Source organism: Neomonachus schauinslandi, chromosome 5 (genome assembly GCF_002201575.2).
Source record: "Neomonachus schauinslandi chromosome 5, ASM220157v2, whole genome shotgun sequence".
Taxonomy (NCBI): Eukaryota; Metazoa; Chordata; class Mammalia; order Carnivora; family Phocidae; genus Neomonachus; species Neomonachus schauinslandi.
The window spans coordinates 80797238-80813919 of record NC_058407.1 but is presented as its reverse complement, the minus strand read 5'-3'; the positions used below and the strand labels follow the sequence as shown (position 1 = coordinate 80813919).

The window sequence follows — 16682 nt, the reverse complement described above, 5'->3', positions numbered from 1 at the left end:
TGTAATTGCACTGTTCCGTATTACAGTGCATTTATAGGCTTATATTTTTAATATAAAATTATTTCCAACATTAACAGAACTATAATAAATTATCACTGCATAAGGCCATTTTAACAGACACGTGCATAAGAAAGAATTGTTAGCCATGTCAATTCAAGTAATCTATCAAGTTATGTTTTCTAATTAAATATTTCACAATTTTCAAATAATGTGAAATTCTTGAATAAAATGTTGGTGTGTTTTCATTAAATATTAATTATAATCAAGGAACTTGAGGGGGGAGAAATTATCCAATATTTTGAATCAGATCAAGGCCAAACATTTTTAGACACATTTTTCGTACAATGATTTTGTTACCTTGTTTTTAATTTGTTCTGTTTTCATGAATGTTCAACCACAAATCCTGTCTAATTTTAAGTTAATGGGTTTTCATTTTGTTTTTTACTGCATATTTAATTATTGTGAAGTCCAGGGCCCATTTACTCATTCCTTATTCCCCCCCACCTTAGAAATCAGTATGTCCCTTCCACTCACATCTTATTAGTTAAAGCAAGTCTTAGTCATGCCTAACTTCAGGAGGGTGAGGAGAGCAATCATCCAATGTGTTCAGAAAAGGCAGGAGAACTGTAAATATTGTTGAACTCTATCTAGTGAAGCTACCATGCTACCTGAGAGGTAAAATCAATTTTTTTATTTTAAAAGCTATTGGATTGCTCAACGAATTTTTTTTTTAAGTGACAAATTTTTAAAGAGCAAATTGTGTCCCACCTCTCTAAAGTATCAGCTATATACAGGTTTCTGGGTTCTGCTCCTCTACTCCTTTTAATTTTTACATGGTTGTAATCATACTCTAAATACTATTCTTTGTATTGGTCATTATGTCATATCCATTTTCTATATTGCTGAAGAATCTATAATTTTTTATTCTGGTGTAATATTTAAAATGGAATTTTTCAATTAAATATATTCTTAGATTATTTAATAATTCCTATTCTGATTTCAAATTTATATTCAATCCAATTCTTAACCCTTCCCTGTGTTTAAAGAAAATAAACCAAAAAAAAAATACACATCATGTCTTAGGCACTTGTAGGAAAACCTGCTATTTCTGGTTCTTCTTAAAATGCAGATTGTTTATGGCCAAACAAAAAAGATGCTTAGTTCTGAAAAAGTCTAAAGAGACAATTAATACTAACATAATAAGTAAGCAGCTTGAAAATCCCAGAAATAGAAAAGAGCAGAAAATGACTAAAGGAATATGATTATTAAATTACCCAAATATGTTATTATGTCTAAAGATGTTTTAAGTTTTAAGACAAGTTTTAAGTTTTAAGACAGCAGTACAATACTTTAAGAAAATCAATTGTACTTTACAAAATTCTTTCTTACAAAACCAAAAGCTAAGAAAGTAATGTAAGATAATCCTTCAGTTTGTGAAAGTATTTACCTCAAGTTTCCATATAATGGCAAGTTCCCTTAAGTGAGTTTGAAATACAATATATAAAAATTAAATTTGCTTCAAAGTTGTTCAGGCATGTCCCTAAAATATAACTGAGCAATTCCTGTGCTGAACTTTAGGATGTTGAAGCAACAGGCTCAACTATGAATAGTGACTATTAACAGAAGGCAAGAAGAAAATATACACATTCAAAAATGAGCCATTGGCAAGAAAGCGGCTTTCAGACAACTTCTGGTTGTTTAGGAAAAAATCTTAAGAATGCTCCAAGGGAATCTAATAACACCTATTACACGAAGAAAAAATGTATGCGTTTAAAAAATGTGTCCTACCATTTGTACTTCACTATCACCTTGTTCCTCAAATTTTGTTTCTTCTTCCTGAACTGAGTTAGACTCATTTTCTCGTTGTTTACCCTCTTCTTGGAGCTCTTTGCTGATTGCTGCTTCTTCATTCTGAACTTCATCCTTGACAAAGTGAGTTACTGTGGCAGTATGTTCTTGTAATGATGTTGGAACAGGGCGCAGTGGTGTGACATGGTCATAGTGTGTATGTAGGAGGCGTAGAGCAATGTCACTTGTTGCTAAAATCCTTGGAATTTCAAATCCAATTTGTGTTTCAGAGAATCTGACACTTTTGTACCTGTTAATAATTTTAACAAAAAGGATGAGATCCTAAAAAACTGAGTCTGTTGAGAATTTATACCTAAGCAGTATTTCTCTCCACTCGAATTTTGCCAAAGTTTGGAGTCCTGATGCATACTTGCTTGCTTTGCAGCATTTGGACCCAGTTGCTAATGTAATCCTTCTCAAAACACTCTCTTGGGATCTATGACCCCATACTCTTCTCTTCCATCTCTGGCAGGTCCTTCTCTGTTTCCTCTGTATGGCCTTTTTCCTACTGTCCCTTAAATGTTGACATTATTCCACTCTCTATCCAGGCCCTCTTTCTTCTTCCCTCTACAGTCTCCTTGGGTATTATTTTGATGCCTGAATCATAACTTACGTTATCAGTTTTCAACACGAGTTCTATGTTTCCTGGGATGGGCTGGCAGGGGAAGAGGCATCCCTGAATGGGTTTTAAGAAGTCCAAAAATGCCCTTACCTATGATGAGTACATATAATAAGTTCGTAAGAGTCTATGATTCCCCAAGAGTTAAAAACTACTGATCTATATGATGTCTCCTCAAAATAGATCTCCAACTCAGATTTTTTTTAATGCCTTCAGACATTTGTACTTTGATATTTCTTAAGTATTTCAAACTGAACAGGTCCAACATTGAACTCATCATCCCTGCAACCCCCCTCACTATCACTCTCAAATAAAACAAAACTTGTTTCTGCCTCTATTATTCACTATATTAGTAAAAACACACCATCTAATTCTCTTCTTAAATCTGAGTAGCTAATACAGGGCTACTCATTTTACTTCTTTTAAAATTATACAGATTAATTTTTTACTCTTCTATATATAACACATTTTACAATGAAAAGGGTTATATTATTATATTGTCTCATTAGATTTAAAGGACAGAGTATTTTACAGCAAATATAACTTGGAAAATATTTTGTCCCTTCCTGTTACTAAATATCAAAATTAAACTCCAATTCTTTCCATTGTCATATGACCAGTCTTTTCAGAGCTGGGACCAGAACCTAGGCCTCCTTTTACTTTGGTAATTTTTCCCTAAAACTCACTGCCATACTAACTCAATTAATTTGAAATACTGAAGATTAAACAGAAGAAGTGATCATGAAATTATCGTTATCACTATCATTTCTCAGAAAGATGTTATTAGCTGAAAATAACTTGCCTAAGGTAGACAAATAGCAGGTTTGTGATTCAAACCCCAGTTGGCTGACTTCCTAACATAGGTTTCTTCCCAAGTATACCATCCTAGTATACAACAGGCATCTGCCTGGTCATCATGATGTGACTCCCAATGTCTTTTGACCTATAGTATCACCCACAGGAATACCTTGGATTCTTCTTGAGGTTTGCCCACACATATAGAGTTACATTTTCATCTTGAATGACTTTTTCCATATTTCCACTGTCCAGATCTGCTAATGTACTAGCTTGCTATAAGAGAAAAAAGAAAACATTATAAAAGATGAGAGGCCTCATAAGCTATGCAACTTAGAGGAGTTATTTCATCACTCAGGTGTTAGATTCGTTACTTAAAAAGAGTAATTTGGGTAAAAGTATCAAAATAACAAAAAATTGTTTTAAAAAATTCTCTTAATGATATAAATGTATTTAACCTAATTAAATGTGCTTCACCTTTCCAATCAGTTTCTCTTACTGTGTCTAAGGATTAAAGTTGCTCCTATATTCCCAGGATTACTATTATATTACCCTTCTCAATTTTAACATTATCATGATTTTAACTATTCACATGCTTCTTTACCTGTACCTTATTAAAATGTAGATCATGCTACTACAAAAGTTAGTCTATTTCTGAATATCATCAAGTTTAGAAAACAAAATATCCAGTTTATGAAATCCAGATGGGTCATGTTTTACTAGTCCAATACTTGATATCCAACATTAAACACAATTTAAGGATGTTCTTAAGAATGTTTTAATAAAGACTAATATAGCTTGATGCATATTAACTCTCTTAAATGGCTTAACTAAGTCAATATTGTATGTATTTAGTTGCCATAATATAAAAACTTAGAAATATTGGAGATTGAATTTATTGTACATTTTAAAAAGCAATTGATCCCCCACACTTTTTTCCTCCTGTGACATTCACTTTGGAAGTGTTCAGAATAGCTGTCTTATAGAACTGTTCCACATTGTGAATTTATCTGATTCCTCATGGTATTGCTTAACTTGCTCTTCTATCCCCTTTATTTTTTGAAAGTTAGGTCTAGGTAGGCTTAATTATTTTTGGCAAGAAGGCATTGTAGGTTATGTTGTATTCTATATGTTGCATCCTATCAGGAGGCATATGATGTCCCACTATTAACAATGTGGACTTGATCACTTGGTTAAGGTGATAAGTACCCATATCTCCCAGTTGTGAAGTACACTTTTCCCCAATCAGTAAGTAATCTGTGGTCTAATACTTTAGCACTATGAGAATCATGTGTTCCTGAACAACTTTTCACCTAATTATTTAAGTGAAAATGATCCTTATCATTTATTACATTGAGGATTAAAAAATGGTGATTTTCTTTTTTTTTTTTTTTCTTTTTTTAAAGATTTTATTTATTTATTTGAGACAGAGAGAATGAGAGACAGAGAGCATGAGAGGGAAGAGGGTCAGAGGGAGAAGCAGACTCCCCGCTGAGCAGGGAGCCCGATGCGGGACTCGATCCCGGGACTCCAGGATCATGACCTGAGCCGAAGGCAGTCGCTTAACCAACTGAGCCACCCAGGCGCCCAAAAATGGTGATTTTCTAACTGACAATTCCTTCTACATTTATCAGATAGCATTCTTCTATAAAGAACTGTTCTTTCCCTCCACCCCCCCCCTTTCCCCCTTCCTTTTTTGGAGTATCACTTTAGACCCACGGATTTTTATTTATTCAATGGTCTATAATCAATTATAATTATTCTTTATGATATTCAAATTATTCCAAATTTGACCAGTGGGAGCCCCTTTAAGCTAGTTCTCTCCCTTTGGATACGACTCCATTCGTCTCTGAGCATTTATTTGCTTTCTAGAGCACAAGATAACTCAACCTCATCTTTCACTTACCCTGCTCCAGACCTGGAATTGGCTGTTTACCCCAACTAGACCTGGTTCCATTTTTATGGATTAAAAAGAAATCTGGTTCATACTGATATTTCCATTTCAAATTTAACATTACAGTATTTTTTCTAATCTTTTCTTTTACATACTGTCTCTTTTTCTCTTAAAATAATCTTGATTACTAAAAATTGTAATACATTTCCTTGCTTTTCTTACAATATAAATAAAATAGTTCCAAAATTACATTATGAATATTACTACTAACAATAAATTTAGTGAAGTTTAAGCCTTCTTTGCAGTTCTTTTTGTAATTAGAACATATTCTACCAAGGCTATACAGAGACCAAAATAAACCAAAAGATAAAACAGACCAAAAAAAAAAAAAAAGTGTGACTAGGTTGTTTTCTGATTTAAAGAGCAAAATAAAACAAAAACAGCCATAGAAGACATTCATGGGATAGGATATTAGCCAAAATTTAAATATGGACTGGACATTAGATTATGGAATTATTACTTCCTAAGGTATAGTAGTGATTTTACAGTTATATGGATATTATCATTAATGACAAGGTATTTGGGGAAAATAGAGTGACTACCAATAATTACGATCTCTGTCGATTTACCTAGAGTAGGGAATGTTTAACATATAAAGTTTTGTGAATTTATTTTCATAGTGATCCTACTAAACCTTAGCAAGTATAAGAAAAAAAGGGGGGCCTGGGTGGCTCAGTCAGGTAAGCATCTGCCTTTGGCTCCGGTCATGATCTCAGGGTCCTGGGATTGAGCCCCACATTGGGCTCTAAGTGAGGAGTCTGCTTCCCCCTCTCACTCTCCCTCTGTGCTCTCCCCTCTCTCAAATAAATAAATAAAATCTTAAAGAAAAACTAGACTTTAACTATATTGATTATGTTTTTTTTTTTTTAGGAATATTTACGACTGTTAAATCTGGATAAATATATGTGCTTCAAATTATTGTACTGACTTATCCATAGCCTTTTAATTAAAAAGATACTGGATTTTTTTTATCATATAGTGTAAAATTTTAACACTTAAAAAAGTTAATCATAAGCTATAAGCAAAAAAAAAAAATCACACTTACTCTGAGAAGTATTTCTGTGGCTATGTTAAACTTAAGATGAAGGAGCTCCTGCAGTTCTAGAATTGATCCTTGGTACTGTATTATATTTTTATCTTCCAAATCATATGGTGGTGTTTCCAATAAAATTAATTTCAATTTATCAATTAACTATAAAATAAAAACAATGTAAAAACTTAATATAAAAATAATCTTCTGACAAAAAGTCAAAGAAAAAGTGAAAAGGGGATGTTCTATCACTTTTGAATTGAGGCACACATCATATCATCAGTAAAACATATAAAAATCCTTTCTTATATTTATTGTATTATTTAAGATCATGGAAAAATTAAATATTTTCTCCAGAAACTCCATTATAAGAATTCCCAACTATCTGTAACAGAGCTTTCATTAGCAAGTTAATAGAACAGGGACAGCTTGGATACCTAAGACTATGGAACAGTAGAAATAATGATATAACAACAATGAGGAGGAGGAGGAGGACATGAAGAGAGTTACTAATATATACTGAATGTTTATGTAGGAGTCCAGGGCAGGTCACCCCCAAATGAACCACAAAGGCACAATACTGATCATTTTGAACTGAAGCTACTTGAGAATTAACTGGTACAAAGACACTCAGACCCTCCTCTGTCCTCCTGAAAGCAGGAAACATATCTCCCATATGAAAAATACCCTCCCTGTACTAAGAAAAGACATCTTTATCACCACAGACATGGACTTTCAAGTAGAGAAAACTGTGGAAATAAATCTTGTTACTTTTTTACTAATCTACTACCTTAGCCCAAATTCCTCTTAAAATTCCTTACTAATTCAAGCTCACAAACACCTGTTTTCCTTATCCTGTAAATTCCTCACAGATCTATTGTTTCTTTGTCTAAAATTTGCCTGCCTTGGTCAATTCTTTGGGTCTCAATTTCATTATTGGGTCTTCATGTGCACGTAATAAAATTGTTTTTTTTCTCCTATTTTCCTGTCTCATATGAATTGAATTCTCAGTCCAGCTGAAAGACCTTGAAGGGTAGAAGAATTTTCTCTCTCCTACACTTACTATGTGCCAGGAACTGTTCTAAATGTTTATACGTTTTAATTCATTCTATCTTCATCATAACTCTATGAGCTAGATACTGTTATTATGTCTGTTTTTACAGATACGGAAACCAAAGTAAGGAGTTTGGAAGACCCGACCCCATCCTAACAAATAAAAAGCTCAAAAGACTGAAAAATGAACAACTCCTCTTTGATCCACAAGAGAGGAGGAGCTAGGGCAAACACCTGCCCTCAAGATTGGAGAGATCTATATTCAGGAGCAAAAGCCACTGCAGAAACCAGTGCCAAGTAAGAACATCTGAACTGTAAATGACAAATTATTGAGACTCAGTGTAGACAACTCTTGAGAGTTAAAAACTCCAGGAGAACACAGTCATGTAACAAGAGGGCCCACAATATTGTTAGATTTACCTCCAAATGCTCCACCAGGTTCTCATAATAACTGTAGGAGCAAAATCCCCACCTATTTCTAGCAGAGGAAGGGGAAAAGGAACCGTTCTGAAATACACCAGAGTACTCTGTTCTTAACAAGGCCTGATCTCAGGGGAAACTACTTAGAGCCTAATCTGCAAGAGTTTTATCAGAGCCTAACTCACCTGGGGGAAAGAAAATACCTAACTCCAGCTGGCTCTAGCCATTCCCTCCCACTTAAGAGGGAATAAAAACAATTGAAAACATTTGTGAAGTTCACCATGCAGAGATGCAGAGACACAGGCTTTACTAAAAGACTGAGAACTAATTTCACAGGTCTTCCCCTCTCCCCACCTTACCTCACAGTCCCATTACTAAAGGCCTACTTACAGCAGCTCCTTTTACCCAGTACATCATGTCCAGCTATCAGGAGAAAATTACAAGTCATACCAAAAGGCAAAAACCACAATCTGAAAAGACAAAGCAAGCATCAGAACCACACATGGCAGGGATGTTGGAATTATCGGACCAGGGATTTAAAACCACTATGATTAATATGCTAAGGGTTCTACTGGATAAAACAGACAGCATACATGAATATATGGGCAATGTAAAGGAGAGAGATGGAAATCCTAAGAAAGAACCAGATTGAAATGCTAGACCAAAGGATACTGTAACAGGAATGGAGAATGCCTTTGGTGCGCTTATTAGTAGACTGAACTCAGCTGAGGAAAGAATCTCTGAGCCAGAGGACATAGCAATAAGAATCCTTGAAAACCAAATGGCAAAGACAACAAAAACCTGAAAAAACAATTTAAAGAATAGAATGAAATATCCAAGGACTGTGGGACAACTACAAAGGGTGTCGCATACACATAATGGGAATACCGGGAGGGGAAAAAAGAGAGAAAGGAACAAAAGAAATATCTGAAATAATAATAACTGAGAATTTCCCTAAATTAATGTTAGATGCCAAACCACAGGTTCAGGAAACTCAGAGAACACGAAGCAGGATAAATGCCCTAAAAAACTCCACTTAGGCTTATCATTTTCAAACTACAGAAAAATCAAAGATAAAGAAAAAGTCCCCACAGAAGCCAGAGTAAAAAACACCGTACCTTTAGAGGAACAAAATTAAAAATTGCATTTAACATCTCAGAAACCATGCAAACAGGGTGCCTGGGTGGCTCGGTCGGTTAAGCATCTGCCTTCAGCTCAGGCCATGATCCCATGGTCCTGGGATTCAAGCCCCATATTGGGCTCCCTGCTACTCCCTCTCCCTCTGCCTGCTATGCCCCCTGCTTGTGCTCTCCCTCTCCCTCTGTCAAATAAATAAATAAAATCTTTAAAAAAAAAAAAAAAAGAATGCAAGCAAGAAGAGAGTGGAGGTATTTATGGTGTTAGTATAGTATAGTGGAGGTATATATAAGAGGCACAGCAAGGTCACAGGAACAACTAATACTGTATTGTGGCAAGATATAGTTTTGAACACTGACACATAATAAATACCTAATAAACTTCTAAATTAAGAGAGGCAGCATAGTGGTATAGTGCAGTATGGACTCAAGCCAGAATGCAGGGCTTCAATCCTAGCCACTTCTTACTACCAGTGTGATCTTGGACAACATCACTGTGCCTTCTTCATTTGTGAAATGGGAATAATAGTGCCTACCTCATAGGGTTATTATAAGAATTCAGCAAGTTACTATTTCTAAAGCCTGCCATAGTATTATTTAAGAGCTTGCCAAATAAATAAATTTGATCATTTGGAACCTGGTGTTCACCATGTCATTGATGCTATCCAATTCTTTCTGTTCCTCATGTGCTGCCTGCTTTAGTTTCCTATTGCTATGATCATTCTCTTCTTCCACCTCCTGTTTTGTTTTACTTATCTTTTTTCCCATTTTCCCTATTATTTATTATGTCCATTTCTGTAACCCACTCTCATAATAGGAAGATTTCACTTCCAGCTTATCACTGATGACCTCTACTACTTCTGCTACTTCCCACTCTCTCTCGACTTTTGCAGAGCATCAGAGACCAGCATCCTGCCATGGCAGCATGGCAGAGAGTATATGCAATGGCAAGAACACCTCATGGTGTGGGGGAGGCTCCATGGAGCCCTTGGAAAGTCAGAGTAAGGGGCGCCTGGGTGGCTCAGTCAGGTAAGTGTCTGCCTTCGGCGCAGGTCATGAGCTCAGGTCCTGGGATCAAGCCTGCATTGGGGCTCCCTGCTCAGCGGGGAGTCTGCTTCTCCCTCTGCCTCTGCCCCTCCCCCTGCTCCTGCTCTGTATCTCTCTCTCTCAAATAAATAAAACCTTAAAAAAAAAAAAAAGAGTAAGACCCATCTGAAGTCTCATAGGAGACTCTAAGTAAGTCACAATTTCTCTCTCTTTTTACGTAGAATGGGTCTCATAAGCTTGTCCAGATCAAATTAGGCAATGCATGTTAAGAGCTTAACAGAATCTGGAGTTACTCCATCTTACAACACATAGAAGTAAACCACAGTGATAAGAAACACAAAAAGGTGGAGAGGAATTGTAACAAAAAGCATTAGAAGATAAAAGGACCAAGAGCAGTGAATCCCTTCTAGTTTCAATTATTATCTAGGTGTGTCTAGTGTGCATTTTTCTATTCATCCTAACTTGGGATTTGTTGGGTTTCTTGACTCTGAGGGTTTGTATCTTTCCTCAATTCTGGAAAAACGTCAGACATTTTCTCTTTGAATATTGTCATTCCCTCATTCTTCTGCATCTCTTTCTGGTACTCCTTTTCAATGTATTTTCGCCTCTTTTCCTCTATCATACATATTTATTAACTTCTCATTCATATTTTCCATCTCTTTATCTCTCCTATATTCTGCTAAATTCTCCCAATCAACTTTGGATTCACTTGTGATTAAGAGTAATTTTCTTGTTTCCCTTCTCTAAGCTAAAGATGAGCCAAACAAGTTCGTACCATCTTTTACCGAGTATTTCCCCTATTACCCACAATAACTTTTGGAGGCTCCCAGCCATATAAGAAATGTCTGATTCAACTTGCCACCTTTCACATACTTTAGGCTTTGCCTCCTGATGGTCCTTTAAACCAATGCTAACCCAAGACTTAACAGAGAGCCTCTGGGGAAGTGGCTCTCTGGGAAGCCACTGACTTTGAGACTTGCCCGCTTTTCTGAATTGGCCTCTTAAGATTTTCCCTTACTTTGTTTTGAACTAGGCAATGAATTTATTTTTTTTAAAGATTTATTTATTGGGGTCCCTGGATGGCTCAAATGGTTAAGTGTCTGCTTTTGGGTCAGGTCATGATCTCCAGGTCCTGGGATCAATCCCCACGTTGGGCTCCTAGCTCAGTGGGGAGTCTGCTTCTCTCTCTCCCTCTACTTCTCCCTATTCTCGTGATCTCTCACTCTCGAATGAATAGAATCTTTTAAAAAAGATTTATATATTTTATTTATTTTTAAAGATTTTATTTATTTATTTGACAGAGACAAAGACAGCGAGAGAGGGAACATAAGCAGAGGGAGTGGGAGGGGGAGAAGCAGGCTTCCCGCTGAGCAGGGAGCCCGATGCAGGGCTGGATCCCAGGACCCTGGGATCATGACCTAAGCTGAAGGCAGACGCTTAATGACTGAGCCACTCAGGCGCCCCATATTTATTTTAGAGAGAGAGACAGCGTGCGAGATAGAGCACTAGAGTAGGGGAAGGGAGAGAGGGAGAGAATCTTCAAGCATACTCCCTGATGAGCACGGAGCCATGTGGGGCTCAATCTCACCATCCATAAGATCATGACCTGAGCCAAAACCAAGAGTCAGACACTTAACCGACTGAGGTACCCAGGCGCCTGTAGGCAATGAATTTAAATATCATTAAAAAAAGTTGTTTTTAGCATTTTTAAGTGTATCATAATGTGGTAGATCCTCAGGGTAGTCTGTCCATCCTATTTGCAGAAGTAGAAGGTACAATGCTCTTACTCATCTTTGTACTTTCATGCCTTAAAGGATAGGTGCCTGGCACATAGTTAACGTTGAAAAACATCTGTAGTGAATCATAGAATAGTGGAAAATTTCAACTCAGGATAAAATCATGCACTTTCCCCCCAAGTTATCTACATAAATGGATGCACCTTGATTTTTTTTTCCTGCTTGGATTAGACACACATAATGTTTCACATTTATGTTATGTTGACCTTATATCTAAGGTGGCAAAGATAAAAAATTTAAAAAAGGAGTTGTAAAAATAAAAAAAAATGAAAAGATTGTTAAAAAAAAATAAAATGCACTTGGATTGTTAAAAAAAAATGTAAAGATTAGCAAATAATTTTTCTGCATAGCCAAGCAAGCAGTAGTGTTACTAATTGGCAAGTATGATAGTTATTCAATTTATTTTTATTTTGGAGTCAGTATCAATTTGTAATTTAAATAATTTAAAATTATAAAATAATATTCCAATACCTACATTTAGCACTAGTTTACTCTTCGCAATCACTTCCTCAAGAGTCTCATTTGTTTCCTCTTTCCACAGGCTAATGAAAGTATTAATTTCTGGGGATTTTGAAGGATCAGGACTCCCATCACATTGAATGTAGTGTTTCCACTGTGGAATAAAAATGTCTGCAGGTTCACAATGATGAAAATTCAAAGATTAAATAACTTTTTTCAAAGTATCAGTTCTCATAACCTAGTTTTTCCAATTTAGGCAAAAAATACTATGACTTTAACTGCTTACTTGAGATACCTCTAAAATAATAAAATTCTCTTCATCAAAATAATTTAAAAGCTTCCATAATTTAAATAAATAACAATTCTAGTAATTGTCATATTTTTAAAACAGTATTTATGAGTTGGTTTTGTTTTGCTTTCTTCTCTAATCATATAACTTCTATATTTACAAAAGCCAACACAGGCTAATTTCCACTTCTCAAATTGTTACTAATTGTTAATCACCATTGGCATTTTAGTATGAGTTCTTCCATTCATTCTGTAGTCTATGCAAATTCTACATTTGTAATCATATTGTACTTACAGTTTTTTGCTTAAAATTATACCGCCATCATCTTTTGCCATATTGTTAGTTTTTTCTTCTTCTCCTGATAATAATCTTTATTGTTTCTAAACTTACGCTGTTTTGAGCAACACTAGATTCCATGAAGCTCAGTTTTCTATTTTAATTTAGAATAATTTCCTCAGTATAGATTCCCCAAAATTAAATCAGAGTCAAAAGATATAAAAATTTCAAGGGTCTTATTATTGACAAATAGTTTTCTACAAAGCTATGTGCATTTACTTTGCTACATGCAATATAGGAGATTTGTCAGATTAGAGATGTTTTACAAAGTCAAAGTTTGGGAGGATTAAAAAGGATATCAGACTATAACTCCCTCTTGTGGTACAAAAGTATTAGTTCACACACACGTAACACACAAATCAGTCTTACCTGAGAAAGCAATCTAGTATCTCGTTTCAATTTCTCTGCTTCAGGAAAACACCCTTCTAATAAATAAAGTTCTTCAAGTTCTTCATTTCTCCTTTCCAGATCCTGTTACGTGGCGATAAATACATTGGCTAGCTCTTTAATTTTACCTTTATGCTTCACAAGTAGCCTCTAAACTTTACTGACAAAATACTTTCAAAATGAACACTAACTAAAGTTAGTTTGAATGTAACTGCTATTTCCAAAAGGTTTCATCTGAAACTGTGGTTTGTGAATGATCTGCAGACTCCTAGTGGGTCCCCAAGACTCTAGGGATCTGTGAGGTCAAATCTGTCTACATAATAATACTAAAACAGTATTTGCCTTTTTTGCTGTGTATACATTTGCACTAATGGCACAAAATGGTATAAAATTCCTGGTGCCTCAGCACAAATCAAGTCACAAGCTGTACTAGGGGGCACATTCTTTGGGGGATATTTAATATCTATTAATATAATGCATCTTAAAATTTCTCAGTTTGAATTTCTAATATGGTAAATATTGATAGATATAATCCACATAAACAAATCTCCTTGGGGGTCTTCAATTTTTAATACTTAAGAGGTTTCTCCTCAGATCAAAATATTTCAGAACTACTGATCTGAAAAATTCTGGTGAAAAGCTTTGCACAGTGGCAGTATCGTAGCCAATGAGGTGTATCCGAGGCGCGATTATTGCTAATTGAAAAATTCTGGTGAAAAAGAGAAGTAAAGCTAAAACAGGAGAGGGCGCCTGGGTGGCTCAGTCGGTTAAATGTCTGCCTTCGGCTCAGGTCATGATCCCGGGGTCCTAGGATCGAGCCCAGCATCAGGCTCCTTGCTCTGCAGGGAGCCTGCTTCTCCCTCTCCTCCCCACTTGTGCTCTCTCTATCTCTTTCTCTCTCTCTCTCAAATAAATAAATAAACTCTAAAAAGAAGAAATTAAAAAAAAAAACTGAAACAGGAGAGGTAGAATTCGAGTTTGGGGGGTGGGGGAGGGGCATCCCTGTTTATCTATAAAACAGATTGAGAAAAATAACAATGCTTACAAGCAAGGGCTCCGAAGCAAAGCTATTTATGTCTAAATCCTGGCTCTGCTGCTTACTTTCCCTATTCCGCAATTTCCTTATCTGTGAAATGTGGGTAATAATTTCACTAACTTTCTGGTAGGATTAAATGAGTTAAACCAGTTTATAAAGGCCTAAATATTAGTGGTAGGTATGGGGGAGAGTGACGTTACATGGCCAAACATATCTGACAGCCACATAGTGTGTCTTCATTAATAACATTACTAGGGGCGCCTGGGTGGTTCAGTTGGTTAAGCATCTGCCTTCAGCTCAGGTCATGATCCCAGGGTTCTGGGATCGAGTCCTACATTGAGGTCCTTGCTCAGCGGAGAGCCTGCTTCTCCCTCTGCCCGCCGCTCCCCCTGCTTGTGTGCACGAGCTCTCTCTCTGTCTCTGACAAATAAACAAAATCTTTTAAAAAAATATTACTAATGTTTATATACTTTTGCTTCAAGTTGATGCCATTTTTCTTTCTCAATCCGTTGTATTTCAAGCCTTTCCATTTCTTCTTTTTCATATTTCACACGAGCCTCCTCTAAAGAACCAAAAAAAATTTTTTTTCTCAGTGATTAAATCAATCTATTTTTAAGCCCTTAAAATTGCTTAAAGTATTTTCAAGATGTAAGGGTGGTGGAATATTTTATAGAAGTCACAACCATATCATGTGGTAGAAATAAGACGAATGCTAGACTTCTTTCAAAAAACAACATGACTCAAACTTTCTGGCCAAGAAAATAGGACTATAATGATATTTCTCTTGCCCAAAAAGTTTATAGAAATCCAATAATGATTTAACCAATAAAAAGTGACAGATCTATCATGGGTAATTAAGGAGAGGTAAAGTCTTCAGAAGATTTCCGTAAGTTTGTGACATCTACATCATCAGAAGCAACTACCCTAATCTTCTCTTGCTTTCACTATTAAAAACAGAATATGAAATATATGTTGAAGAATGAGTTTAATCCAATATAATAAAACTTGCCCCGAGATCTAGATCCTGATAATGTATTCTTATCATGAGCCACCTAAGAAGGATTTATAATGATTACACATAAAAAAAATCAACATGGAACCAGACGACAGACTTTTAAAACCTGAATTTGAATCACACATGTTCTTAATGCTAAAAGCTACAACCACTTGAAATAGTCAGATTTTTAAAATCACTTTTTGGTATTTTAAATAACTGATATTTTTATTAATTTTTAACTGACTTTTTTTTTTTTTACAAATGAAAATCCTCTTTAAATTTGGCAAATAAATATTATTAAACTATAAGAACTTAGGCTGCTCTGTACATTTCTTGCTAGTGTCTACTTCCTATATTTAGTGAATTTGAGTTTCAGAATTCTTACTGTACAATAAGCACCAATGCCTCTGATTTCATCAGTAAATACAAACACTTCAAGATAGGGTTGCCAGAGTTAGCAAATAAAAATACAGAGTGCTTAGTTGAACCTGAATTTCAGATAAAAGAACTGCCTTTTTAAAAAAATTTAAATATGTTCCATATTGCCTGAGGCAAATTATCCCAAATTATCCATTGTTTATCTGAAATTCAAATTTAACAGGGCATTCTGTATTTTACCTGACAACTCCACTTCTGAAAGTGATGGGTGTGTACTAACAGAACTTTCTGGGTACCCTTTAAACAGCAGACATTTATTATAAAACAGATGAAATTTGAAAAATTGAAGAATTTTGAAAATTCTTTTAAAAGAATGTAGAAATACCAACCTACTGTTATATTTCTTGCATATGAAAATAGTAACACTGTGTATTTTGTACCTTCCTCTTTCTGCCGTCTTTCCTCCTCCTCTTGTAGCTGCTTTAATCGTTCAGCTTTGGTGATTTTCCTCTTCTTCCTGCCAGACTTAAATGTCACAACATAAAAAAAGGCTATTAATATGCACCCAAATTACTTTAAAACACGTATCCCTCAAATAGTAATTATGAAAAACACTTATGCTTCCATGAATCTAGTCTTTCATTCGTTCAAATAAGACTATTATGAACAAAGCCTCGACCCAATGCATTGAGGACAAAGCATGGAAACAAGTAAGAAAAATAAGCATATAAGTTATTTAAAGGCAAGAGTGACAGTGCCAATTTAATTACTATACAATTAATACTATGCAATTAATATGCAATTTACATAATTTTCTCATTCCCAGTTTCCGCATCTTTAAAATGGTGCTAAATAAGACCTCATTTGGGGGCGCCTGGGTGGCTCAGTCAGTTGAGTGTCCACTCTTGATTTACGCTCAGGTCATGATCTCAGAGCTGTGAGTCGAGCCCCGTGTCGGGTTCGGCGCTCACCACAGAATCTGCTTCAAATTCTCTCTCTCTCAATCTCTGCCCCTCCCCCCACTCATGCACCCTCTCTGTCTCGCAAATAAATAAAATCTTTAAAAAAAGACCTCATTTTATTGTTGTAAGGATTAAAATAA

The 16682-nt window shown here is 35.5% G+C and overlaps 1 protein-coding gene and 1 pseudogene across 2 annotated transcripts in view; one reads left to right on the top strand and one right to left on the bottom strand.

Moving 5' to 3' along the window:
- DNAI7 (dynein axonemal intermediate chain 7) overlaps positions 1–16100 on the bottom strand; it is a 45021-nt gene extending 28921 nt beyond the window's left edge. For both annotated transcript variants that reach the window (XM_021690516.2, XM_021690517.2), the window contains exons 1-7: positions 16021–16100; positions 14676–14767; positions 13152–13253; positions 12174–12311; positions 6262–6408; positions 3435–3538; positions 1789–2098 (exon numbers count right to left, since the gene is read on the bottom strand). In XM_021690516.2, coding sequence (XP_021546191.1) covers positions 1789–2098; positions 3435–3538; positions 6262–6408; positions 12174–12311; positions 13152–13253; positions 14676–14735 — 861 coding nt within the window. In that variant the 5' untranslated portion in view covers positions 14736–14767; positions 16021–16100. The remainder of the gene's footprint in view (positions 1–1788; positions 2099–3434; positions 3539–6261; positions 6409–12173; positions 12312–13151; positions 13254–14675; positions 14768–16020) is intronic.
- LOC123324906 lies at positions 13808–13963 on the top strand (annotated as a pseudogene).
- Positions 16101–16682: the final 582 nt, after the last annotated feature.